The 23,975-nt window shown below is 38.0% G+C and overlaps 1 protein-coding gene across 2 annotated transcripts in view; it reads left to right on the top strand.

The window, feature by feature from the left end:
* The window catches only part of Fam3c (FAM3 metabolism regulating signaling molecule C), a 41,490-nt gene that overhangs the window by 5,345 nt on the left and 12,170 nt on the right, over nt 1-23,975 (top strand). For both annotated transcript variants that reach the window (XM_048340126.1, XM_048340127.1), the window contains exons 2-5: nt 5,592-5,646; nt 9,817-9,921; nt 17,550-17,579; nt 18,262-18,385. In XM_048340126.1, the coding sequence (XP_048196083.1) occupies nt 5,634-5,646; nt 9,817-9,921; nt 17,550-17,579; nt 18,262-18,385 (272 nt within the window). In that variant the 5' untranslated portion in view covers nt 5,592-5,633. The remainder of the gene's footprint in view (nt 1-5,591; nt 5,647-9,816; nt 9,922-17,549; nt 17,580-18,261; nt 18,386-23,975) is intronic.

Here is a 23,975-nt window from a genome sequence, read left to right as displayed (position 1 = left end):
AGAAGCCAGCACCCAGGCCAAAAAATAAATGAGACTCTGTCTCTTATACATGTGGTAGTGTGTACTTGTGGTAGTACAGTGCCAACTTGAGTGAAAAACAGGACAGCAATCAGACCTGAATTCAAGCCTGTCAGTACCAGAACAAAAACAACATCAAAAATAATATTACTTAAGAAGCTAAGGAAAGCCATAAGACATTGATTCAGGTAACTGTTACAGATCTAGGCATGACCAGGTATGGTGGTGCAAGCCTGAAATCCATGCACTAACCTTTCTACAAGAGCAGGCAGATGGTAAACTTAAGGTCAGCTTGAGCTACATAAGGTACTCAAACCCTCACCAAAACAATAAAAAATTTAAAAACCAGACACAGATTCTCCCTCTGTCTCTCAGTAGAACATTACACATCTGTTCCAAAAGGCTATTAGTGATTCTGTTGACCTATTACGTTTTTGGTCTGTTGCTTTTTATTCTTACCTTTCAGGGGCTCACTTTTCAGTATTTGGAATTTTTTCTTGCCTCTTTCCTCTTCCTTTAAAATAGTTTGTGATTGGCCAAATTTCCTCTTAGTCATTATTTCTTACTTGCATTTTAAAGCTGTACCACAGGTGTTTGTTCCCTTCACAGAAATTTCCCACCACTCTTCCTGTCTATTTCACATGAATGTACCTCTCTATCACAAATGGGCTCTTTTTAAGCATTTTAGCCATTTCCATGATTCTAGTGCCTCTTGTAGTTGGGAACTTTTTTTAAAGTTTTACTCTTAGCTTGTCCTCTTGCACTTTCAGTGCTCCAGGGATGATGTTTCTTTACCTTCTGTTCTTGAGGAGGGATGCATGAATCTTGATTCTCCATACAAACAGCCAGTATCTGTCTGTACATCCTTAACAGATACGTGTATAGAGGAATATGTTCCTTATAATAAACTGTACATTTCTACGGATATTCAATGTGTTATGTATAGTGTCATTATTACAAGGAGTTGCCTCACAGTCTGGAGGCTGAGAAATCAAGGAGCTGCTATCTGTGTTACAACCTTAGAGAGCTTGAAGGTGTAGTTCCTGGAATGCCTGAAGGCATTCTCCCAGCCAACTGGCAGACTGAATTCTCTGTTGTTGTGGTTGTTGTTATGGGAACCTTCCCTCCCCCCCCCCCCCACCAGGCACCACTGTTGTGCCTTTTATCCTCACACCTTGATCTATACAAAAGACTGACTTGCACATGTGTGGGGATTACTTCTCACAAGAAAACAATAAATCACTTCTGCAACCGGCTGAGTGCCCTCTAATCCAGTTCAACTCTAACACTACCTACCTAGAGTTAGCTAGCATCAAGTTCTGAGGGCCCTCAGTCTCAAGTGCCCCAGGTTCTTTTACCTGAGCTTCAGCCAACCTGGGTGTAGGATCTTTAAAGCCTTCTCCACTGGCTAGGATAATTTCAGTGGTTCACAGGCCGTGGAGACACATAAATTTCATGTGTTGTGACATCACAAAGGCACAGATGAAGAGATGCAAAGGGCCATGGGGGAGTGGGGAATGGAAGGGGGGAGTTTTACAGAGCTTCCTTCCTTGTCCTCTCCAGGAACCTCCGATCATCCAGCCCTTGTTCTTTGGTGTTTTTTATGGAGACTTCATTGTATAGGCATGATTCCAGTATCCACAACCCTGTGAAATTGTGACTGGACAGGAAGGGAATGATCTGAATGATACTAGAGCTAGTGGGCAAACTCAGCAATCTTGCTTGTCCTCTGTAGCATTCCTCCTGGTTATAGGTCAGGAGCCCTTGGGATGAGGAAGGTCTTATGCCTAATAAAGATTGCCAATCAAGATTGGCAAGTTTTTTTTGCAAATGAGTTTTAATGGCAAGCTTTAAGGCAGAAGAAAAAATTAAGCTTTCTGTGACTTGCACTGAGAATGAGGCTTTTTACATTTCATGAGATGCCTTGGGAAGGGAGTTGTCTGCCTAGAACCATGAGATTGTGTGTGTGTGTGTGTGTGTGTGTGTGTGTGTGTATTCGTGTATTCATTTACATCTTCCATGGATTGAGGAAGGCAATTCAGATGCTTATTATCCAGAAATACTCTTCCAGACCCACTGGAACAGTGTTTAAATATATGGTGGGCAACCTGTGGCCCAATCACATTAAATTTACCATCATGGGGCTTATAGGTGTTCATTTTGATGTGTGTGTGTGTGTGTGTGCGTGTGTGTGTGTTGAAAAGCCTCATCCATTTGACTTATTATCTAAATTTAGTCTGTTTTATTTTAAAGTTTTCATTTGGCCAACACAGAAGTTAAATGATAAGTTCTCCCTATTTGTGGATAAGTTCTCCCTATTTGTGGAGTATAACTTGTATACTCCATTTTCTTCTAGTTGAGGGTTTGCTTTTTTAATAACTATATCAATGAGTATTTCCTACATCTTCTTGTTTAATTTTTGTCTTGAGATTGGAGGGTTCAAATACACAAGCTTAGTTATTCTGACAGATTGTCAAACCTTTGGAGTGGCTAGGTATAATAGCAGAGACTTGCAATTCCCAGAACAATTTGCAAAAGCCAAAAGTGGCATCTTGTCAACACATCCCTTTAATATCAGTATGCCAGTGAGCAGCCGGGCTGAAAAAGAGGTGGATTTGTGGGTCTTCCCTCCCCTTCATGGGACCTTAGACAAATCCCTTGACCTCATCTATAATGCTGGCCCTAATACCCAATATACCTACAGGACTGGCGGGAAGATTACATAAATTAATCATGTATATGTGTGTGCATACGCCAGCATAGTTGGTTCTAACTGGTGAGACAGTTCTCTCCCAGCTAATTGTTGTCTGCTAATAGAGAATATATATTGATGTGATTTCAAATCTTTAAAAAAGGTGGAAGTACCCACCTGTTGTTTTTAATCTCCTGTTCCTTAAGTAAAATATATTTGGAGACCATTCTTTCTTATTCACAAGATAGCTCAGTTTGTGCCTGAATAGCAAAACTTAACTCACTTGCACCAAACTAGGTGGGCTACATGAAATGTTTAAGTTAGGAAACATTTACAAGGCTCTGGTTGAGGATCCCTCCTTCAGTCTTCTCTCCACATTGTTTACGCAGGGAAGTATTTCTTTGCACAGGGGCACCACGTTGACCCTCATTGCTGCTTTCTGGAACAATGTACTTAGGTGTTTGTTTGTTTTTTAATGTATTTTTTATCTGTTCTAATGTTCCTACCACAAATAATCTGATGTACCTAACTGGCTCCAATCTTAGTACAGCGTTCTGGTATTGGGCTTGTAATCAGGGCCTGGGCTCTGTCCTTAAGTGTTTTTGCTCAAGGTTGGCACCTTACCACTTGAACCACAGCTGCACCTCCAGCTTTCTGGTGATTAATTGGAGATAAGTCTCTCATGGACTTTCCTGCCCTGGTTGCCTTTGAAGCTTGATCCTCACAACTCAGACTTTAGAATAGCTGGGATAACAGTCATGGGACACTGGTACCCAATTAAGATTTTGAATTTTTAGCAAAAGGCCTCTACCTTGTTGCTATTAATATATTTATTTTCTCTGGATCTCTTCTATTTCCACTTGATAACATTTTAATTTCGAAATTACAAAATATTAATAATCTTAAGAAAGCTTAATGGGAGTCATACTTAGCCACACGATTCTGTTGGCTTACACTGTGGCTTTAGTAATGAGTATAGAAATAAACCTGTTGGGAGGTACAAAGCGGTGGCAGGTAGATGAGGTGCATTCTCATTAGTTAGTGGAGTCTGATGTAGATCCGCAGGTGGCTAGTGGCCAACTGCTTACCACATTTTCGAAGAAATTTTCCTAGGCCACACATAACACATGAAGTTATTGTAGAATATCAGCTGGGAGGAGAAACGTGTGTGTGGTAAAAACAGAGTTCAATTTCACTGGAAGTCAAAGGAGGATTTATAACCTGGTGGTGTTTTCATTTGAAAGCCAAGGATTTTTTATTCACTTCTTCTGCTTTTATGTGATGGTTTAGGGAGACTTGAGTATCTTATGTTTCCTTTCAGTATTTTCCTAGCCTGTGGCTAAGTAGTTTAAACACATATATAGCATTGACTTTTGCTATTATGTGAAAGATGCTCAGATAGCTATGAAAGGGAAATCAATCAATAAAGAGTGACTGTTAACTGTTGATTTTTTTTTTTAAATCCTTCAGGGTAGATTGTATAGTGGGGGAAAAAGAGCCAGTGCAGATTGTATAGAAGAAAAAGCCAGAATACAGGCACTGCACCTTTGAATGCTGTCGACCCCTCCCCTTTCCCCCTGCTTTTTTCCAGTGAAGAAGAAAACTGGGCATTTCACTTCCATTTTATTGTTCTTTGAAGGTAGACCATTGTTTTTGATTTGCAGCTTCTTTTTTTTTTTGCCAGTCCTGGGCCTTGGACTCAGGGCCTGAGCACTGTCCCTGGCTTCTTCCCGCTCAAGGCTAGCACTCTGCCGCTTGAGCTACAGCGCCGCTTCTGGCCGTTTTCTGTATATGTGGTGCTGGGGAATCGAACCTAGGGCCTTGTGTATCCGAGGCAGGCACTCTTGCCACTAGGCCATATCCCCAGCCCAATTTGCAGCTTCTTAAAACTTACTAGATTGGAAGTCAGCATTGAGACATAAATATCAAAATACAATTTAAAGTAGAGGGATAACATTCTTCTGATTAATGTAGCCATTAACACCTTGCTTTGAGTTCTGTTCCTGAGTTGATGTGGAAGATGTCCAGCTAACCCTGGATGTGGTGTTCTATCAAACTCATAAGCTTATACATTGTGTAATAAAAAGTCACTAATCTTAAATTATTTCTTAAGAAAGAAATGTTCCTACACACACAAGTGTTTTCCCCAATATTTTCCTTGTGTGATAAAATAATTTCAAAGAACAGTTTCTTTTTATCTTTGACATCAGTCAGTAAAGTTGCTGAAATATTTTTAAATTGCAGTTGTGTACTTGCGGAAATATTATTTTGTAAATGCACATTGAAAAATGTGAAGAGAAAACTGGTACAAAATAAGCCTATGAATGTTTGTTGTGGTGATGGCTGAATATGTCATAAAAGATGAAGTGGTGTTGCATAATTGCAAGAGCCTGCCAACCTAAAGTTTTGGGACCATTTCTAAAGATAATTCCTTCCATGACTAAATAAAGAGCTTTACTCACTAAGAACCTTCTCTCCTGTTACTATTATATTGAATGTCTCTGGATGGGAACTATTCAACTATATAATTCTGAGTGTCAAAAGTGCCTTATAAGATTTGTAATCACTGAGAGCAATCTGTGTGTCTTCCAGTCATAGGCTGGATAGCAGGTTTTCTCATTAGTTCACTTAGTTGGGAGCTGTGGGCACTGCAGAGTAAGATCCAGACTTTGTTTTGAGGTTTTGAGGCCTAGTGGAAGACAGGCCAGCGACGCTGGGTTTTGTTGTTGCTGTTAGTTTTTGAAATTAAATGCCATTGGCAAAATACTTAACAAATGTCATGACATTTGCTTAACTAATTTTACATATACACTCCAAATCCAATCTGATGTGGAATATTCATTCCAGAACTAACAGTGTTTGTCTTTTCTTTTGATTTTAGGAGCTTCTTTAATGAAAAGTGCCATAAACTAAGAAACCAAACATGAGGGTAGCAGGTAAGGTAGTTAATCCAGAAAAATAATTTTGCCTTTTATGTAACTTTTTTTTAATAACAATGAAAGGAGAAGCTAAATAGTAATTGTGTATTTTGAGATGGGGGTCTCATGTTGTCCAGGCAGGCCTCAAACTTTTGATCCTCCTTTCTCAGCCTCTTGAATAACTAGTATTACAGGTTTGTACTGTCATGCTCAGCTGAGTGGTTTTTGTGAGTTTGAATTATCTTTAAATGGCTGTATAAAGTGACTTCAGTTCAACATATCCATTTTCTAGTGCATTGCATTTTTGATCTGTGTCACCCCTTCCCTCATTTTCTCTTTATCTCTTCCAACCCCATCTATTCTCTCTAGCTTAGTGTTCCTTCATGTTGAATGCCAAACTAAAATAAAATACATTGACATTACTTAGCCTTATTTTTTGCCTTTTAAAATAGCAAACCATAAACTGGACATTTAATGGGTTTTATGTATATTTTTATAGTTGATAGCCAAATCTTTTGTTGAAATTACACTAAATACTTAAAATTATGGTTTTAATGTTTATTTCTCATACATTAAACTTGTTTGCCTAGTATAGGCAAAATAGCCACATGACAAATGATTTTGACAATATGTGGGACCTGATGTTTGTTTTATTAAGTCTTAGACTATTGAGACAACTAGGCTCTAAATTTTAAAAGTTGAAATCTCTCCTACGTGAAGTTAAAACTAATGTGCATATGTCACAGAATTTAATGAAAATAATTAAATCTTCATGGGAAAGTGAGGTGTACTTAAGAAACTGAAAAATATCACTAAGTATTTGTAGACTTCAATCACTGTATAAGAACAGGTTGATAAATACCTGGATGGCCTCTTTCTACCTGAAAGCAAAAGTAAACTGGCTTTCCCCAAACAACCTAGCTCCTGCTAAAACCCTAGTGGTGCACATTTTTACCAAGGAATTTCTATTGTGTGCCCAGAATGGAAGCTAGCTAGTAATTTCTCAAAATCAGTGTAATTAGTCTTTCTTTTAATTATCACCGTCTTGGGAAGCAAACTAAATATTTTTCTACAGAGACATCTCTTAGAATTGCCTAAAATAAAGGCTGGTAAGCAGATATGTGTTCATACTTGGGTGTGATTGTATAGCATGAGGCATAGTAGATCAGAGTTATTAAACCACAATGAACATGGATAGAAGTATTTTTGTAGGAATTTGAAAAACTGCATGTCTGCAAGGAAATTATATAACATCCCTTTTTTTTTAAGTAGTTACATAATTGTTGAAGGAAAATATTACCACAAACCAAGCAAGAGCATCTGTGGTTAAAAAAAACAAAAAACTATTGCAGTGTCATTTTTTTCCATTTGAATATAGCGAGGACTGTGATTCTGTGTCTCCAGATGATTTGAAAATATGTTGCCTAATTATGCTTAGCAGCTTGAATTAAAGCAATATTCTTTTCATAATTTTGAATTCATTCTAGTTGAAATTGACTGTCATTTAGTCCATTTTTCTGACTCAGACAATTAATACCCAAGGTAATTGATGAGTAATTATTCACAGAGTGCTAATTTTATGTTTGGCACTGTTCCTAGCATAGGTCTTAGGGGAGTTGCTCTTAGTGAACAAGTAAGAAAGATTAGCTATTACTTTTAACTAATTACTCTCTTCTGTGTTTAAAAGAAGTCTGGTTGCTTGAATACTCATATAGCCATCATACTTACACCTCAAGTTTATGCTTTTTGGCTTATGAAAAACATAAATACAATCAAAGTAGTACAGACCTTGGCTAGAAGGAAGGGAGAATCTCATGGAAAGTTAAGAACGAGTATCATCTTTTTAATTCTTGAACTAGATAGGCAGGCCAGTTCTAGAGACCTTTTGTAATAGAAGTTTCAGAATTGTTAACAATATGGAGACCAACACTGAATGTAGAGTTTCTCTGCCAACTGTGTCTTTCTTTTAGAGCTTTTCCTTTCTTGTTAGTTTTCTAGTCAGTATAAGTGACTTGATAATGGCCTCTGACTGACTGGTTCTATGAACCAGTGATTTAAAATTTTAGCTTCACTTTCCTCATTTTTTCAAATGAAAATAGTATAAAGTTGGTGCAGATGGGATTGTAGTTATAAAGCATTTAGCTCTGCTGGCTTTCAGAAAATAGTATGTGTGTGTGTGTTACAAACATACATAAATACATCCACAGCTTTTTTAGTGAAGGCTTAAGTTTAGCTTTGTGTAAAATTTAGTCTAGAACCATCAGGTTGCTTTAGTATTTCAGTTTTACTGCGTTTCATAAGGTAAACATGAAAAGGTTATCTCTGATTGTATGTACTCATGATTGCTAGAAAAGTAAGGGACAGTCTTCAAGTGAGTGGGCTCAATCTTAAATGATCAAAAGAATATTCCTACCTATTATCATTTATATGTTTAACAAACAGTTGTTCAGATTATTACTATGTGTGAGCCTCTTAGCTAGAACCTGAAGGGCCTACTGGAATTTTCCTGTCTTGGGTACTAAACTCATAGACATATGATAGGCATAGGAATTGCTCTTAAAACAGAAAGCAGACTGGGAATGGGGAAGAAATTAATTAGGAAGTGGAGGAGAGAGGCAGAAATGGATTCGTAGTAATACTTCTTCCTTGCCACGTCCTTGTTATATTGATGGAATGTTTCTCTTTTTCTTTTTTATTAATCCCCAGCCCCTTCCTGTGCTGTCATCAATAGTGTGTCAAAATAGCAATGAGTAGGTTATGTCTTCTGAGAGTCCTCAGCTTTTGTAAGCATCACCAGCTCCTTCTAAAGATCCTCTTCCCTTTGAAGATGAAGTCTGTTCTCTCTAGGTTTTTGAAATTAGAACAAACATTTTTTTTTATTCCTCCTTGCCTAATAAAGTGAGCCTGATATTCTTTTTTTGAAGACTCTATAATTTGGTTTTAGGGAGGAATACTATACAAACCACCAGACTTCATTAGAGTACCTGGATTCTGGAGTCTGTGCTACTGCTAATTTATCTGTAATGTTTGGCCACTATCTCACCACTGAGTAAAGATAGTGAGGTAACTGCTGACTCTTTCTCTTTTATGTCAACACAAATTAACCGCAAGCCATTAGTAGGAAAGGAGATAGAGCTTGTATAAATAGACACATTTTATATTTTTCCCAAATGTGATAACACATCTTGGAAGTTCAAAGGATAAGAGAACAGCACTTCTTTGCTATTGTTTTCCAATCTTGTATTTTATTTTATTTTTTCTAGATCAGTTAGTTGTGGAGAAAAAGATGAAATAATTCATATTGAGCAGTAATGTCAATAATCTTGATATATAAGACAAACGTAACTGAAGATATGAAAGAATAAGAATATAATACTATATAAGAACACATTAGAAAATTCAGTCATAATGTGCAATACATATCCCATGAAAAATATTGAGGGCAGTAGCTGGCTTGGGAGGGATGAGGAGGAATGATGGGAGCATTGAACTTCAATCCGTTATATTATAAACTGATTTGTTAAATGGTAACTTCTTTTGTACAACAACTAAAAGATGATAAAAATGTAACAAAAAAATTAAAATCTGTAAAAGTAAGCTTTAAAAAAACCCCGAGGACTCTGACCTGTAGAGCTTACCCTGTGTTATGAAATATATGTGACAGATGCCAAATTATATCCTTCAGAACAGGAGGCCTGTTTTAAATAGAAAATAACTATTGTTTTTGTTGTTTACTGTTTTGTGAGGGATTAAGTAGTTCCAGCAGATGGTGATAGGACAATAAGCCTCTTAGGTTTCATTTAAGAATTTGAATTGCTGTATTTCCTGGTCTTGATACCTCCATAAGGTCCAGTGTTTTCATCACATCCATGATGAAACTTCTCCTTCATTAGCTCAGACACCATGGTATAATCAGCCAGTGGCTGATGGACTAATATTAGGTGATTATTTTGAATGTTAAGCTAGAAAGATATCACCAGCAGACTTGGGTTGGATTGCTTAGTTACCATGAGGATCAGGAAAAGCCCTCTTGATGGGTCATTGGTTCAGTTTTTGTTGTAAGCCAAATTAAGATCCAGTAAATAAAAAGTAGAAAAAAAATTATTTTGGAAACTTAACCTTTATATTTAAAGCAAAAGTTCTATAGGCTCATAAACTCTTGCTGAATTATTTCTTCCTTTTACCTAGGAGCTGCAAAGTTGGTGGTTGCTGTAGCAGTATTTTTGCTTACATTTTATGTCATTTCTCAAGTATTTGAAATAAAAATGGATGCAAGTTTAGGGAATCTATTTGGTAAGTTCTATGTTTTTCCCCTTCTTAGAGCTTAATTCTAATGTGGCTGTTTATTTTTTTTCCAGTTCTCACCATTTATATACTTCTGCTTAGTTGTTTAGAAAAAGAATTATTGTATCAATAAATGTGGTTCATTAGAATACAATAAAATGTATAATAAGTATTAGAATTAAGGCAGTATAAAACAAAGAACCCTTTATTTACCATTTCAAACATTTATTGATTCTGTTTTGTACATGTTGGGCAACATTCTAAAAGTTAAAGCATAGCTCCCTTAATTTTAAATTGCTTCTCTCTTTGTACCCACATCTAACCCTTAGTTTTCAGGAAGTCATAATGATGAATTTTAATAACGATCATCTCCATTCATATTTTCTTTCTGTGAATTCTCCTTTTTACCCACTCCTATAGTATTTCTTTATTATAAATATACCAATATAAGGTACTTTAACTTGGGAATTTTTTTTAATTGATGTACAGAGAGGTTACAGTTTCATACGTTAGGCATTGGATACATTTCTTGTACTGTTTGTTACCTCCTCCCTCATTCCCCACTTCTCCCTCCCCCTTTCTCCTCCCATGAGTTGTTCAGTTGGATTACACCAAACAGTTTTGCAAGTATTGCTTTTGTAGTCATTTGTCTTTTTATCCGGTGTCTCTCGATTTTGGTATTCCCTTTCACTTTCCTAGTTCTAATACCACTATACACAGTTCCCAGTGTACTCAGATAAGATACAGTGATAGTGCAGGTACAACCACAGGAAGGAGATATAAGACGATCATCAACAATAGAAGCTAGGGTTACACATGGCATGTTGAAAGTAATTACAACAGTGATATAGCACTCGTTTCCATAACATGGAGTTCATTTCACTTAGCATCATCTTATGTGTTCATAAGGGCTCTTGTGATCCTCTGCTATGACTAGCCAAAACCTGTGCTAATTATTCCCTATGAGGGAGACCATAGAGTCCATGTTTCTTTGGGTCTGGCTCACTTCACTTAGTATAATTTTTTCCAAGTCCTTCCATTTCCTTACGAATGGGGCAATTTCATTCTTTCTGATAGAGGCATAAAATTTCCATTGTGTATATGTACCACATTTTCCTGCTCCATTCGTCTACTGAGGGGCATCTGGGTTGGTTCCAGATTCTCGCTATGACAAATTGTGCTGCAATGAACATAGTTGTGCTGGTGGCTTTAGTGTGTTCTTGTTTGTGGTTTTTTGGGTAGATGCCCAAAAGTGGGGCTGCTGGGTCATAGGGGAGCTCTCTGTGTAGCCTTCTGAGGAATCTCCATACTGCTTTCCAGAGTGGCTGAACCAGTAGGGTTCCCTTTTAGCCACATCCCCTCCAACATTTGTCGTTGTTAGTTTTCTTAATATAGGACATTCTTACTGGGGTGAGATGGAATCTCAATGTTGTTTTGATTTACATTTCTTTTATGGCCAGTGATGTAGAGCACTTTTTCATATGTCTCTTGACATTCTCATTTCCTCATCAGACAAGTCTCTTTTTAAGTCTTTAGCCCATTTATTGAAGGGGCTATTGGTTCTTTGCGGTTTTGTTTTGGAGGAATTTAATATTTTTAGTTCTGCATATATTTTAGATATAAGGCCTGTGTCCATTGTGTGGCCGGTAAAGATCTTCTCCCAGTCTGTGGGCTTTCTGTTTATCTTGCGAACTATGTCCTTTGCCATGCAGAAGCTCTGCAGTTTGATGCAGTTCCATTTGTCCATCCTTTCTTTGATTTGTAGCCTTTCTGGGTCTTTGTTAAGGAAGTTTCATCCTGTGCCAAGGAGCCCAAGTGTTTCTCCTACTCCTTCTTTTAGTGTTTTCAGGGTATCTGTTTTAATTTCGAGGTCTTTGATCCATTTGGAATTGATTTTGGTGCAGGGTGATATATAAGGATCTAGTTTTAGTTTGTTGCATGTGTTGAACCAGTTTTTCCAGCACCATTTGTTAAAGAGGCTATCTTTCTTCCATCCTTTTTTTTTTCTTAGCTCCTTTATCAAAGATTAAGTAGGCATAGTTCTGTGGGTTCATTTCTGGGTCTTCAATTCTGTTCCATTGGTCTTCAGGCCTGTTCCATGCCAATACCAAGCTGTTTTTATTACTATAGCTTTATAATACAGCTTGAAGTTTGGTATTATAATTCCTCCAGCACTGTTCTTTCTGCTTAGGATTTTTTTTTGCTATTCTGGATCTTTTATTGTTCCATATGAATTTCTGGATTGCTTCCTCTATTTCATTAAAAAATGGTGTTGGGATATTAATGGGTATTGCATTGAATTTGTAGATAGCCTTTGGCAATATTGCCATTTTGATTATATTAATTCTCCCAATCCAGGAGCATGGGAGGTTTTTCCATTTCCTTAGTTCTGCCTTAATTTTGTTTTTCATGGTTTTAAAGTTCTCATCATAGAGGTCTTTCACTTCTTTGGTTAAGGTTATTCCTAGGTATTTTATGTTTTGGGGGGCTATTGCAAAAGGAGTTGCTTTCCTAATTTCAGCCTCGGTGGTTGGGTCATTAGCATATAGAAAGGCCATTGATTTTTGAGGGTTTATTTTATATGCTGCAACTTTGCCAAAGTTTTGGTTCAGCGCTAGTAGCTTGGGAATAGAGTCTATGGGGTTCTTTAGGTATAGGATCATGTCATCTGCGAGGAGAGAAAGTTTAACTTCATCTTTTCCTATTTGGATCCCCTTTATATTTTCTTCTCGCCTAATTGCTCTGGCTAGGAATTCTAGTACTGTGTTGTAGAAACTTGGGAATTTTTAATAGATTTTTTGTTGTTATTGTCTTTGGCAAGGATCAACCTAGGCCTTCATTACATGAAGTTACAGAAGCTATTAATAGTCTTCTTCCATCCTTGTAGTAACATGGAGTAAGCTTTAGTTGCAATGTCAAGACATGAAAATGAGACTGAAACACAGGAACAGCATTTTGAACAGGCAAAATCAAATGAAATAACTTTGAGGTCTATGCACTGAGTTTTTTTAATTCCATTTGAGAATGTCTAGAAGGGATCTCCAAGACTTAATTTGTTTCCTGCATATACCCCAAGGCCATTACACAGCACATCTGAAACTTTCATAGACTGCAGGGATTTTTGGCAAGTGCAGGGTCTTCCCATGTCTGGGATGTAGCCTGAGAGCCTGCATTTCTAAAGAGCTCCCCGGGTGAGCTGGACCACGCTGTTCCTGACTGTATGCTGAGCACTGAGCCTGTAGATCTCCGTGTGCAGTCTTCACAATTGGTAGAAGCATTTTCAGGTGTATTTTCTAATGCTAACTATTTACAGGTGCTTCTTTGTATTACAATGAATCTGCCTTTTGTGCTCTGGAGCAGTTTCATCCCATTGATCTTGTTTCTGCCTACTGGAGCTTTCTTCTGCACCGGTGCCCTTCTCAGATAATTAAGTTGTACTCCTAGTTCTTCTGGACTCCTTGCAAGTCTCCATTTTTTTTCAAAGTCCTTCTATGTCATTTCTCTTGATGTATTGATCACTTTGCTCCAGAACATATTTTTCAGCACGCCTCATAAAATGAAACATGCAGGATTCGGGTTAAAGCGGTTATTTCCGTGTGCAGTGAGACATGATTTGACTTGTTGTCGTCTGAGAACTTGTATTATACTTACTGGGCAGCCTGCTGGCCTCAGAGAATACAGCTAGTTTCTCAGTGAACAATGGGACAAACTACTCAGAATGCATTAAGGGCTTACTCCATATTACCCCAGAAGCAAGTATGTAGCTGATTCCTCTAAGATTATGGGATGGCAAACAAGTTGCATGCTTTTTTTTTTTCTTTTAAAGTAATGCACTCATTTGAATGTAGGGCTTGAGGGAAATTTTGCGAGTAGCAAATCAATAAAGAAGAGATTGAACAGCCAAGAAGAAAATGAATCCTTCAGAGAAGGGAGGCAGTGTGGCCACTGATACAAATAGCAGAGTTATTTGGGGAAAAGCCTGCTTTCAGAAAGGGGTGAAGAGGAGACAGAGTAAAGCCAGTGTGGCACTCTCTATTCACTCTAGCTGGTGGAGATTCCTGCAATAATCTGCCTGTGTCTGTGCCCTCCCTTTGTCTCTGTCTCCTCAGCATGGGGCTTCATCTCTAGTCCAAAGTGTTTTTATAAATGCTACATACCGACCCTACATCTCTTTTTCATTTTTACTATCTTCTTGATTCCCCACTATAAGAGCCATTTTCTGTAAACTCGTGAACCTTTCATATTTGTGGGTCCTGGAGAATGACACTGATTCTACCTGCCCTTCTGACATGGTCTCCCCACCACCCTACCACATATTACACTGGCCATGTCACACAGGCCCCCTGTCCTTTCATACCTGCTGATGCTGATCTGGCACCACCCATGCTGTCTGCTTTCCATGGTGCTGCCTTAGGATCCTCTCACTATTGCTCCTATTGTTGAACTGTTTGCTCTAATTACAAAGCATCTGTATCAGGGATTTTATTCTACCTTACAATATAGACTCTTTCTTTCAATCTTGCTTTTTTTTTCATGTGTCTACCTCCTTAACATCAGAGAATGGATCTTCAAAGGCAGTAGTGTCATATTTCTTTACCCAACAACATCTTGTGCTACTCTCCTTGGATACTAGGTTCTGCATGAGTGAAAGTAAATGTGGATGATTGATGGGCTGGATTCTTTTTTTTTTTTTTTTCTTTTGCCAGTCCTGGGCCTTGGACTCAGGGCCTGAGCACTGTCCCTAGCTTCTTTTTGCTCAAAGCTAGCACTCTGCCACTTGAGCCACAGCGCCACTTCTGGCCATTTTCTATATATATGTGGTGCTGGGGAATCGAACCCAGGGCTTCATGTATATGAGACAAGCACTCTTGCCACTAGGCCATATTCCCAGCCCCTAGGCTGGATTCTTATGTGGGAAGGAACAGCATTTCCAAAGTGAGATTCATATAGCGTTGTATTATTTGGAAATAACTGAGGTCAGTTATCAACTAGTATCGTGTACTTTAGAATAGTTGTCTCCTAACTTTCATTTTGATGTTTCCCATTGTTAAGAACCTACAAGCTTTTACTGTGTGCTTTGTAACTACCATGGTGTAGGCACTATTAGGAAAGATGTTTAGTTTGTTGTTATAACTAAAATGGTATTCTGCATCTACAAAGCTTTATTGGATTCCTATCTCTTGTTGAAAAATTAATCTTAATTTTTAATGTTCATTCCAGACTACCTTAGTTACCTTGGCCATTTGTTTAGCATCTTAGTTTGGTAAAAGGTATTTTATTTTTCTTTTTTCCTCTTAATTAATTAATTTATTTATTGTCAAAGTGAGTAAAAGATATTCTGTTTGTGTAATCCCAGGTTCTGTGTATAGCTGGCCACTATACTGCTCTTCTTGAATCTTCACCAGGGTCCCATAGAGAACTTGTCACTTAGTCCCACTCTGTCTCAATTATAAAGATCTTGGGTGCAGAGAAGGTTTTTTTTTGTTCAGTGGCTCTTGTGATTGAGTACATGAATACTGTTACAGTCAGATACCTGATCAATCCTTGACGCCATGTCCTCCATCATTCCTCTGTCTTGTCCATTCCTCAGTTTTATACATACTGTGTTTTGAGTTGCTTTTTCCAACCAAGTTACTACCTTTTATATTTCCCCCCCAACAAACTTCCCATTTTATGTGGATGACTTTAGTATTTTTCTCGACTTGCTATCTGTAGTCTTCACTCCTCTGGTGAGGAGGGTTATCAATAGGCCCTGTCCTGGCCTCTGACTCCTGCCAAGACTCACAGTTTTTCTGTATGGGATCACAAGACCTCAGACATTCTCATTTTGAAAGATGGTAAAATGTGAGGTTGGAGGTTACATTCAAGATGACCTTAAATGCTGACTCTTACCAATTATTAATTTTATTTTATTTTATTTTATTTTATTTTTGCCAGTCCTGGGCCTTGGACTCAGGGCCTGAGCACTGTCCCTGGCTTCTCTTTGCTCAAGGCCACCACTCTGCCACTTGAGCCACAGCGCCACTTCTGGCCGTTTTCTATATATGTGGTGCTGTGGAATTGAACCCCGGGGTTTCATGTTATACGAGGCAAGCACTCTTGCCACTAGGCCATATTCCCAGCCCCACCAATTATTAATTATGACCTGGAACAAATCAAACCAGTAAACCTCAGTGTCTTCAGTTTCCTTGTCTCAGAAAGTCATGGTACCCAAGTCACTAACACATAAAGTATTTGGCAGAGTGCCCATCCAGTGTGAGTAAAGCATCCTCATGAGCCCGTTCACATCTCTGTCTTGGTGTGTGATGATACAGTTGTTCAGGACACAGTGATGTTGAGCATTTTGAATCTTTGGTCTGCAGCCTGATTGTGCTCTAGACTTTAGTTTGTCATTTATGGAACAAAGAGTCTTGGGACAGATCTCTGGAATTGATTTTTTTCCCCCTTTTACAGTGTAATCAAGGAAAAATTGATATAATTCAGATAATGAAGTCCAGTAATTCTAATCACCTGAATTACAAATTTTCCCTTTTTTCCTTTTTTTCCCCCTTCAAATCTCCATTCTTATCCATGAGTGTTTTAGTACTAACGCTAGAGTATGGATGAAGTTTGTTTTCTGCTTTATCTCATACATTTAACCTTTTTCTGCATTATTATATTACCTCTAAGACTTTAATGATGTGTAATATTCATCTGACTGCTCTGTGAAGTAAATGAGGCTTCATTTGGCCATTTTCTTTTTAAACATTTAGACACTATCTGTCTTTCAGCTTGCTAACCAGTTTGAATATTGAATTTACAGGAAATTCACAGTTACCAAAAATAGTACTAAAGTTAAAAAACGAAGTGACTATTTATAGTCATATAGCTAGCTAACATTTATCACACTGCATACTTACTAGCCAAATCAGGAAATCGCTGTTCACAAAACGTTGATGATGTAAGTATTATTTCCTGAATGAGATCAGATATTGTTGTGTTAGAAAACTCTTAAGTGTGATTGTAATTAGTGACTAGGTTATAATCTCCTGCAATTGGTGAGACTTCACCTTCTGGCCTCTGTGACCTGGAGAATTATAACACTCACTTAGTATTTAGACCTTAACTATTTTTAGTATACCCAGTACATTTCTGTTTTGGAGAAGTTAAAGCTGTACTCCATTCACTAGCGTCTTCTTTTCCATCCCCAAACTGATCACCTAATCACCAAGAACAGTTTCTGTATAACTGCATGTTTATACATATGGAAACCACCATCATCAGTAACAACTTATGAACACCATAAATACTCACTGAATACATATTTATAGTCATGTAAAGGTAACTTTAAAGAATAATTTTATGATTGAGATTTAAAGTTGCAATAACTAAACAAAGCAAAGGTAAAGTATCAGTTCAGAAAACCCACTTTGCTCCTGTGTTTCCTTTACATATTTGTTTGTAATAAACTATAGGCTGTAAAGTTACTCTTAAGTTATTCTTTCTCTGATATGATGTTTGTATTTTATTTATTGTACACTAAGAAGTCATTCAAACATATTTTATAGGCCTTTTTGAATCTCAAAAGATAATTAAAAAGTAGATTATTTGCCAGTATGCTCATTCTTTCTAACATGGGTACATTTTTCTTTTCTTAGCAAGGTCAGCGCTGGACACAGCTGCTCGTTGTAAGTATTCCATCTCAATATCCTACAAATGGTTTGTTCTGTCCTGCTGTCAGCCTATGAGATCCTGTATTTAAGCAGTAAAGACAGTTGAGTATGAGTAAAACCTGATTTAGAAATTACATTTTAGATTTACATGGAGGCTATTTGATTGGACAGCCAACTATTCTTGCCACTGCCTCAGAAAGTTCTATTATTTTAAATTCTGACAGTAGTGGAGAATAAAAGAATTCTTAGTTAGAACTGTCTGTGGGCAGATAGTGAGGTCTTAGGGTGTTTTTGTTGTGGTTGGTTGGTTTTTTTTTAGTGATCTTGGAGCTAACTAGAGCTAACTAGTTGGTGCTTAGCTATGGATTGGAAATGTAACCACTCAAAACCTCTGATATCCTAAAATCTAAAGCTACACTCAAGAATAATTGGATAAGATATACTTAAGATTGCCAAGGTTACATGACTTGATCTGTTGATGTCAGTTGTTAATTCATTCCCCAAGAGGTTCTGGGTTTTGCTCTTGTGTCCTTGTTGTTTTGAGGTTCTTTGAAACCCTCAGGAAAAATTCTCTAGCATGTGTCTAAAAATGTATGTTTTCTCTAATGTCCTTTTGTGCTTTGAACTACAAAACAAATTGATTATAATCTCTTAAATTGCGGTCTAAAAACACAAATCTCATCTGCTCTCCCCGAAGCTACAAAGCCTCCCAGATATAAATGTGGGATCTCCAAAGCTTGCCCTGAGAAGCATTTCGCCTTTAAAATGGCAAGTGGTGCAGCCAATGTGGTAGGACCCAAGATCTGCTTGGAAGATAATGTGTAAGTATTGGTTGGTTTGGAACCCTGAGGTATACTGTTAAATTACAGCTAGTAGAACCTGAGAGCAGTGATTTCTATTATCACTCTATGCTTTTTCCCCATTTATTTAAGGAGGCTTTATGTTATCCAATTTTTCAGAGAGTGGCTAAGCATACAGTCAGTCTAGCTTCACATAAAGATACTTGCTTCTAGTGAATTATGTAGATGTGACTGTTCCATTTGGAAGTCATTAGACTCAAGTAGCTCTTTTGATTCTGAATTATGAAAGAGAAAGTTCAATTCATTTAACTTGATTAAAATTAGGAGCTCAGTTCACCAGGTGCTGATGGCTCATGCCTGTAATCCTAGCTATTCAGGAGGTTGAGATCTGATTATTGAGTTCAAAGGTAGCCCAGACAGGAAAGTCCTTGAGACTCTTATCTCCAGTTAACCACCAGAAAACCAGAATGAAGCCGTGGCTCAAAGTGATAGAGCACTAGTCTTGAGTACAAATGCTCAGACAATGCCCAGTCCCTGAGTTCAACCCTACAATGGACAAAATAATAATAAATTAAAGGCTCAGTTTTTCAGCTACTGTTGGCACTGTTTGTGCACTTAATGGCCTGTGAATTGGAGAGGCCAGAGAGAGAATACATTTGTGTCAAGACAGTTGCTGGTAGCTTTTGCCCTGGAAAATGAGCCTTTTGCCTTGTAAACCATCCTCTTCCATTTTCCATATTTGAGTATAGTTTACTCAGTGTGAAATGGACCCCTGATGATGGCAGGACCATTGTCTTATAACATGCTGGCCTGGAATCAGGTTGGGTGGTTTCTCTGCAGTGTGGATTGCAGGTTTTATAGTAACCTACCTCCATACCAAGTTTCACTTGTAATTAAGTTATTGCCTCTGAAATTGCAAACAACACTTTCCATTGTCTATTTTTACTCTTCCTGAAAAAGTAAATGCATGAATTCACCTAGCTTCGTGTAAAATAATAAATTTGGCATTTAATTATGTAAAACAAAGAGTAAGGCAAAAAGAACAGATACAGAGAAGAAACTTGACAGATATCCAGGGCTGTGTGTGTCTTTAACATAGAAGCTTTTACATTTTTATCCAGCCCCTTTTGCAGTATGTTAGCTATCAAAGACTACTTAACCTTGTAAGACAACACTTTTCTTGCAGAACTCTTGATCCTTATCTTCCCTCATGCTAATTCCTTCCATATTAATCTATTGTCTTCTGATTCTTCCTTGTACTAGTCCTGTTTTACTGGTATGTAACAAAGCCCAAGGCTTTAGAACTTGTTAGTTTTTAGAAACACTCTCCTCTATTTTCACCTTGATTGACTTCAGAGACCCCAAGTTTGACTCTAAATTAAAAGGACCAGGACCATATTTCTGTGTCACACTTTGCCCACACACTGTCTTCAGACCTATTCTGTCCCCTTGAAACGTGTACATTTAATGCAAAAAAGAAAACAAGCTTTTTCATTGGCAGGCTTTGTTCCTACAGATTATATGGGTCAGAAAGAAAAAAGAAAAAGCAGCCAGACAGCAGGACCTGGTATAAATAATACTGGGCTGGAAGCCAGAGGATTTGGTCCTGGCATAGTGAGCATGCCATGTAGAATTGGTAATATATTTCAGCTTCTTTAGACATAAAATTGAGGCTGTCCACCAATCTAGCTGCATTTCGAACATCATTCTGTCATTGTCATTTAAGATTAAATAATTGATGTGATTTTCCTAGATAGGCCTCAGGTCCTGAAGCCCATCCTCATAGGAGTGCTAAATAATTGGCCAGGGATATTCACTAGAGATCCTGCAGGGACCAATTTCTAGTCTAGTGCTTTTTCCAGAGTATTCTATTTCTCGATTGAAAGCCTAAGAAACAATACAATAGTAAAAATAGTTATTTTTTGTTGTTGTGTCGTTGTTTTTTAAGGTTGAGTCTGAAATCCCCACGATTCTTTCATTTACCTATTCAAGAGTATTTATTGAGCACAGTTCCTCTCTGGGAAACTTTTGGTCTGTCTAGGAGGGGTGACAAGAAGTTAGACAGTAAATGCAAATAAGTGACTGTAAATAGTGGCTCAGTTGTGCAAGCACAGCAGGGTATGGTGGGAGTGACCAAGAAGGAGATGCAGTGTCTGAACTCAGATCTAGGATCAGATTGTAACATGTACTCTGTGAACTGAGAGATAAGAAGGAAAGCAGCTGGTGGAGAGTGGGCAGACACAGGAGTGTCTCCTTACACAGGAGTGCTCTGAAAGGTCCTGCAATGGGGGAGCTCTGGGGAGAAGTGGGTAGCACCACCAGGCCATATAGGACCTTCTGGGAAGTGCAGGTAACTTCCTGAGAGTGCGGAAAGGTTGAAGGATTTCATCTATTTAATCTGACTGCTATGTAAAAAGTGGTTCAAGCATGAAGTGGACTAGAAATAATAATAGGAGGGTCATAGTCACTGCCAACCATCTCTTTTATGATTGCTTCTGTATCCACAACAGACAAGCTTTTGTTTTTGTTTATTTTTGTGCTGGTAGTCTTGAACTCAGGTCCTCATAGCTTTTTGTTGTTGTTGTTCATGGTTGGTGCTCTACGCTTGAGCCACAGCTTCACTTCTGGCTTTTTGCCGGTTAATTGGAGATAAGAGTCTTTCAGAGTTGTCTGTTCCAGCTGAAGTCACACCTGGATCATCAGATCTCAGCCTCCTGAATGCCTAGGACTACAGGCATGAGCCACCAGCACCTGGCTGACAATTTGGTTTTTATACTTTCTAAACTACATAAGTCAGTAATACAAATGCATGAGTAGAAATTTAACTATTTTCTTGCACCTGCTCTAAGTACAGGCCGCTCTCTCTGGAGAGGACTATTCTATATCAGTGTCTCCATGGGGTGATTTTGCTCCCAAGGAGACACTTATCGTTTGTCACAGCTATGGGGAAGCTGCCTGCAGTGATGCTGTGTCACTCTAGGTCAAGATTGAGAAACAATACAGAGATGGTCGGTCATGAAGCCAAGGATGAGTTAATGCATTGTGTGTCATGGAGTTTAAGATGCATTTCAGACATCCCCTTAGTGAGAAATGGAAACACTAGGTGTAAATCCAGTTCCCACACTCAGCAGCAATTACAGCTTTCCTCCCTTGATTAGAGACCCAGTGAACTTTCTTAGGTCCAAACTATTACTTTTGTTTAAGGCCTGTCTTGGAGTTCAGTTTCTGTGAAGTTAATGCTAAGGGTACTTCAGTTTTAGTATACTCTTATAATTTGGTACAAGAATTAATAGATGATTTTGAGGACTTTAAAAAAAAACACCAGGAAATGAAAAACAAAAGCAAAAAAAAAGTTGGGTGCTGGTGGCTCACACCTGTAAATCATATAATCCTAACTACTTGGGAGGCTGAGATCTGAGGATGGGGGTTTGAAGCCAGCCTAGGCTGACTCTTATCTCCAATTAGCCACCAGAAAACTAGAAATGGAACTGTGACTCAAAGTGATAGAGCACTAGCCTTGAGCAAAAGAGCTCAGAGACTGCACCCACGTCCTGAGTTTAAGCCTCATGAACAACAGTGACAATAAAAGCAGGGAACGAGATTGTTTTGGCTTTGAGGTTAAGTAAAATGAAGCATGTAGTAGAGGTCCTTATAATATTATACGCAGAGGAGGAGTAAGTCAAAACAAGTGAATTTATTTGGCTTGGAAATTCATTTGCCACATCATGCTTTAATCATTTCAAGAAGCAGTAGCTAGAACATATTTGAAACATACCTACTTGGTGCTACTTGGTTTATGTCTTTATTTCCTTTGTGTTTGGTCGGAGGTGTGGGTTAGGGCAGGGATTTCACCTTCCACCTTTGTAGAGATAAAGGAAAATAGGTTCTTAACTTGTTAGTATGTGAGTAGGATCTGTTAACATGTATACATTTTACATCTCCAGTGATTTTTCGTTTAATTATGGGTTTCCTGTTTGAATTTGTGTTTTAAAATTGATCAGCTGCTGCCCTCTTGTGGGAATTATGTGTCATTGCTTTTCATTGTTACCTAGAACTGTTGCTTCTTAATTTTGGTGGCATTTACTTTTCTGTGTATTTCTGAAAGGTGGAGAGCGGAAAGAAGCATTTTGAGATGTTTCTCTTTGGTATAGTTGAGCCCTGCTTATGCGTATGATCAAAACACACACAGATCTTTTGTTTAAATGGCTTTGAGATTAAATTCACTCATGGTTGGGAACCTGTAGTAGGTAGAAGCAGTGTTAGAACATTTTTATACTGTCAGAAGAAACTCGGCACCCCTTTAGTTGTTGCATCCTTCTTCATTCACCTCCTGCTTGGCACCCACACCTAAGACCTAAGATACCAAGTTTACTTTTTGTCTCCACAGATTTGCTTATCTTGAATGTTTCATATAAATAGTGTCATTTCTGCTCATTTGTGACTTGCTACTTCGTTAATGTCTTTCAAGGTTCATTCATGCTAGAGTGTGTACCAGTACTTCCTTTTATATTACATAATATTCCATCGTATGGATATTTGTCACGTTATTATTCCTCTTCTTCTTGAGTGGTAGATACTGGAATTATTTACACTTTTGGGGTAGAATGAGTAATGTTTCTGTAAGCATTTGTTTATATGTTTAGGTATAAAAAGTACTTCATTTTCATGAGTACATACTAGATACATTTTTGGTTCAGATGATTACTGTTTACTGTTTTAGAACTTATTTCCAAATAGTTGCACCAATTACATTTCTCCCAGCAGTGAATGGAGGGCTTCAGTTTATCCACATCCTTGTCAATATTGGTTATCATCTAACTTATTGATCCTAGTCATCCTCATAAGTCTAAGTGGCATCTCGTTGCAGTTTGTGAGCTCCAACGGATGTTGCTTATCTCGAGGACAGGGCTGTGGTTAGAGGCCATAATCTGTGAGTGTGGTGTAATGTTTCTCCTTCTAGGGTAGAGCAGGTTTACATTGATAGTGACTGGGGAGCAATCAATCAGAAGCAGACATTTGTGAAAATATACTGCCCTTCTCTTGTTCTCAGTGTATTAATTACTTAAGGAGTATTGTGGACTATCTCACCCTGCAGAAAACAAAAAAGAGGATCTGTTGTTTGACCCTTGAGAATGATGGAGAACGTGTACACAATGTCCGCATGTAGTATGGAGATTCTTACAGAGCTGCAAGAAGTAGTGCAGTATTTGAGTCCCAATAGCTGTTTTTAGTAGTTCTGAGGTTTGAACTCAGGCACTGTACCCCTTGAACAATGTATGTCAGATTAAGATACATATTATTTGTGAAGTGTTATTTAAAGACATTGCTTTAAATTGTTTCACTACTATACTATACTTACTTAGAGGCATTTTACCCTTTTTCTTTTTGGTCCTGGTCCTGAGGATTTAATTCTGCCCAACTCTACTTCCCACTTACTTGTTTATTTGTTTGTTTGTTGGAGATAAGAGTCTCCTGCCCACTGTATGAACCACAATTCTCAGATCTCTGTCTCCTGGATAGCTAGGATTACAGATGTGAGCCTTTAGTGCTGGGCAAGGCCTTGTATTTTTATCTACATGCTCAACTGATATGTATATATAATGAACTGATA

The sequence above is a fragment of the Perognathus longimembris genome, chromosome 2 (genome assembly GCF_023159225.1).
Source record: "Perognathus longimembris pacificus isolate PPM17 chromosome 2, ASM2315922v1, whole genome shotgun sequence".
Classification (NCBI taxonomy): Eukaryota; Metazoa; Chordata; class Mammalia; order Rodentia; family Heteromyidae; genus Perognathus; species Perognathus longimembris.
This window is presented reverse-complemented; position numbering and strand designations above follow the sequence as displayed.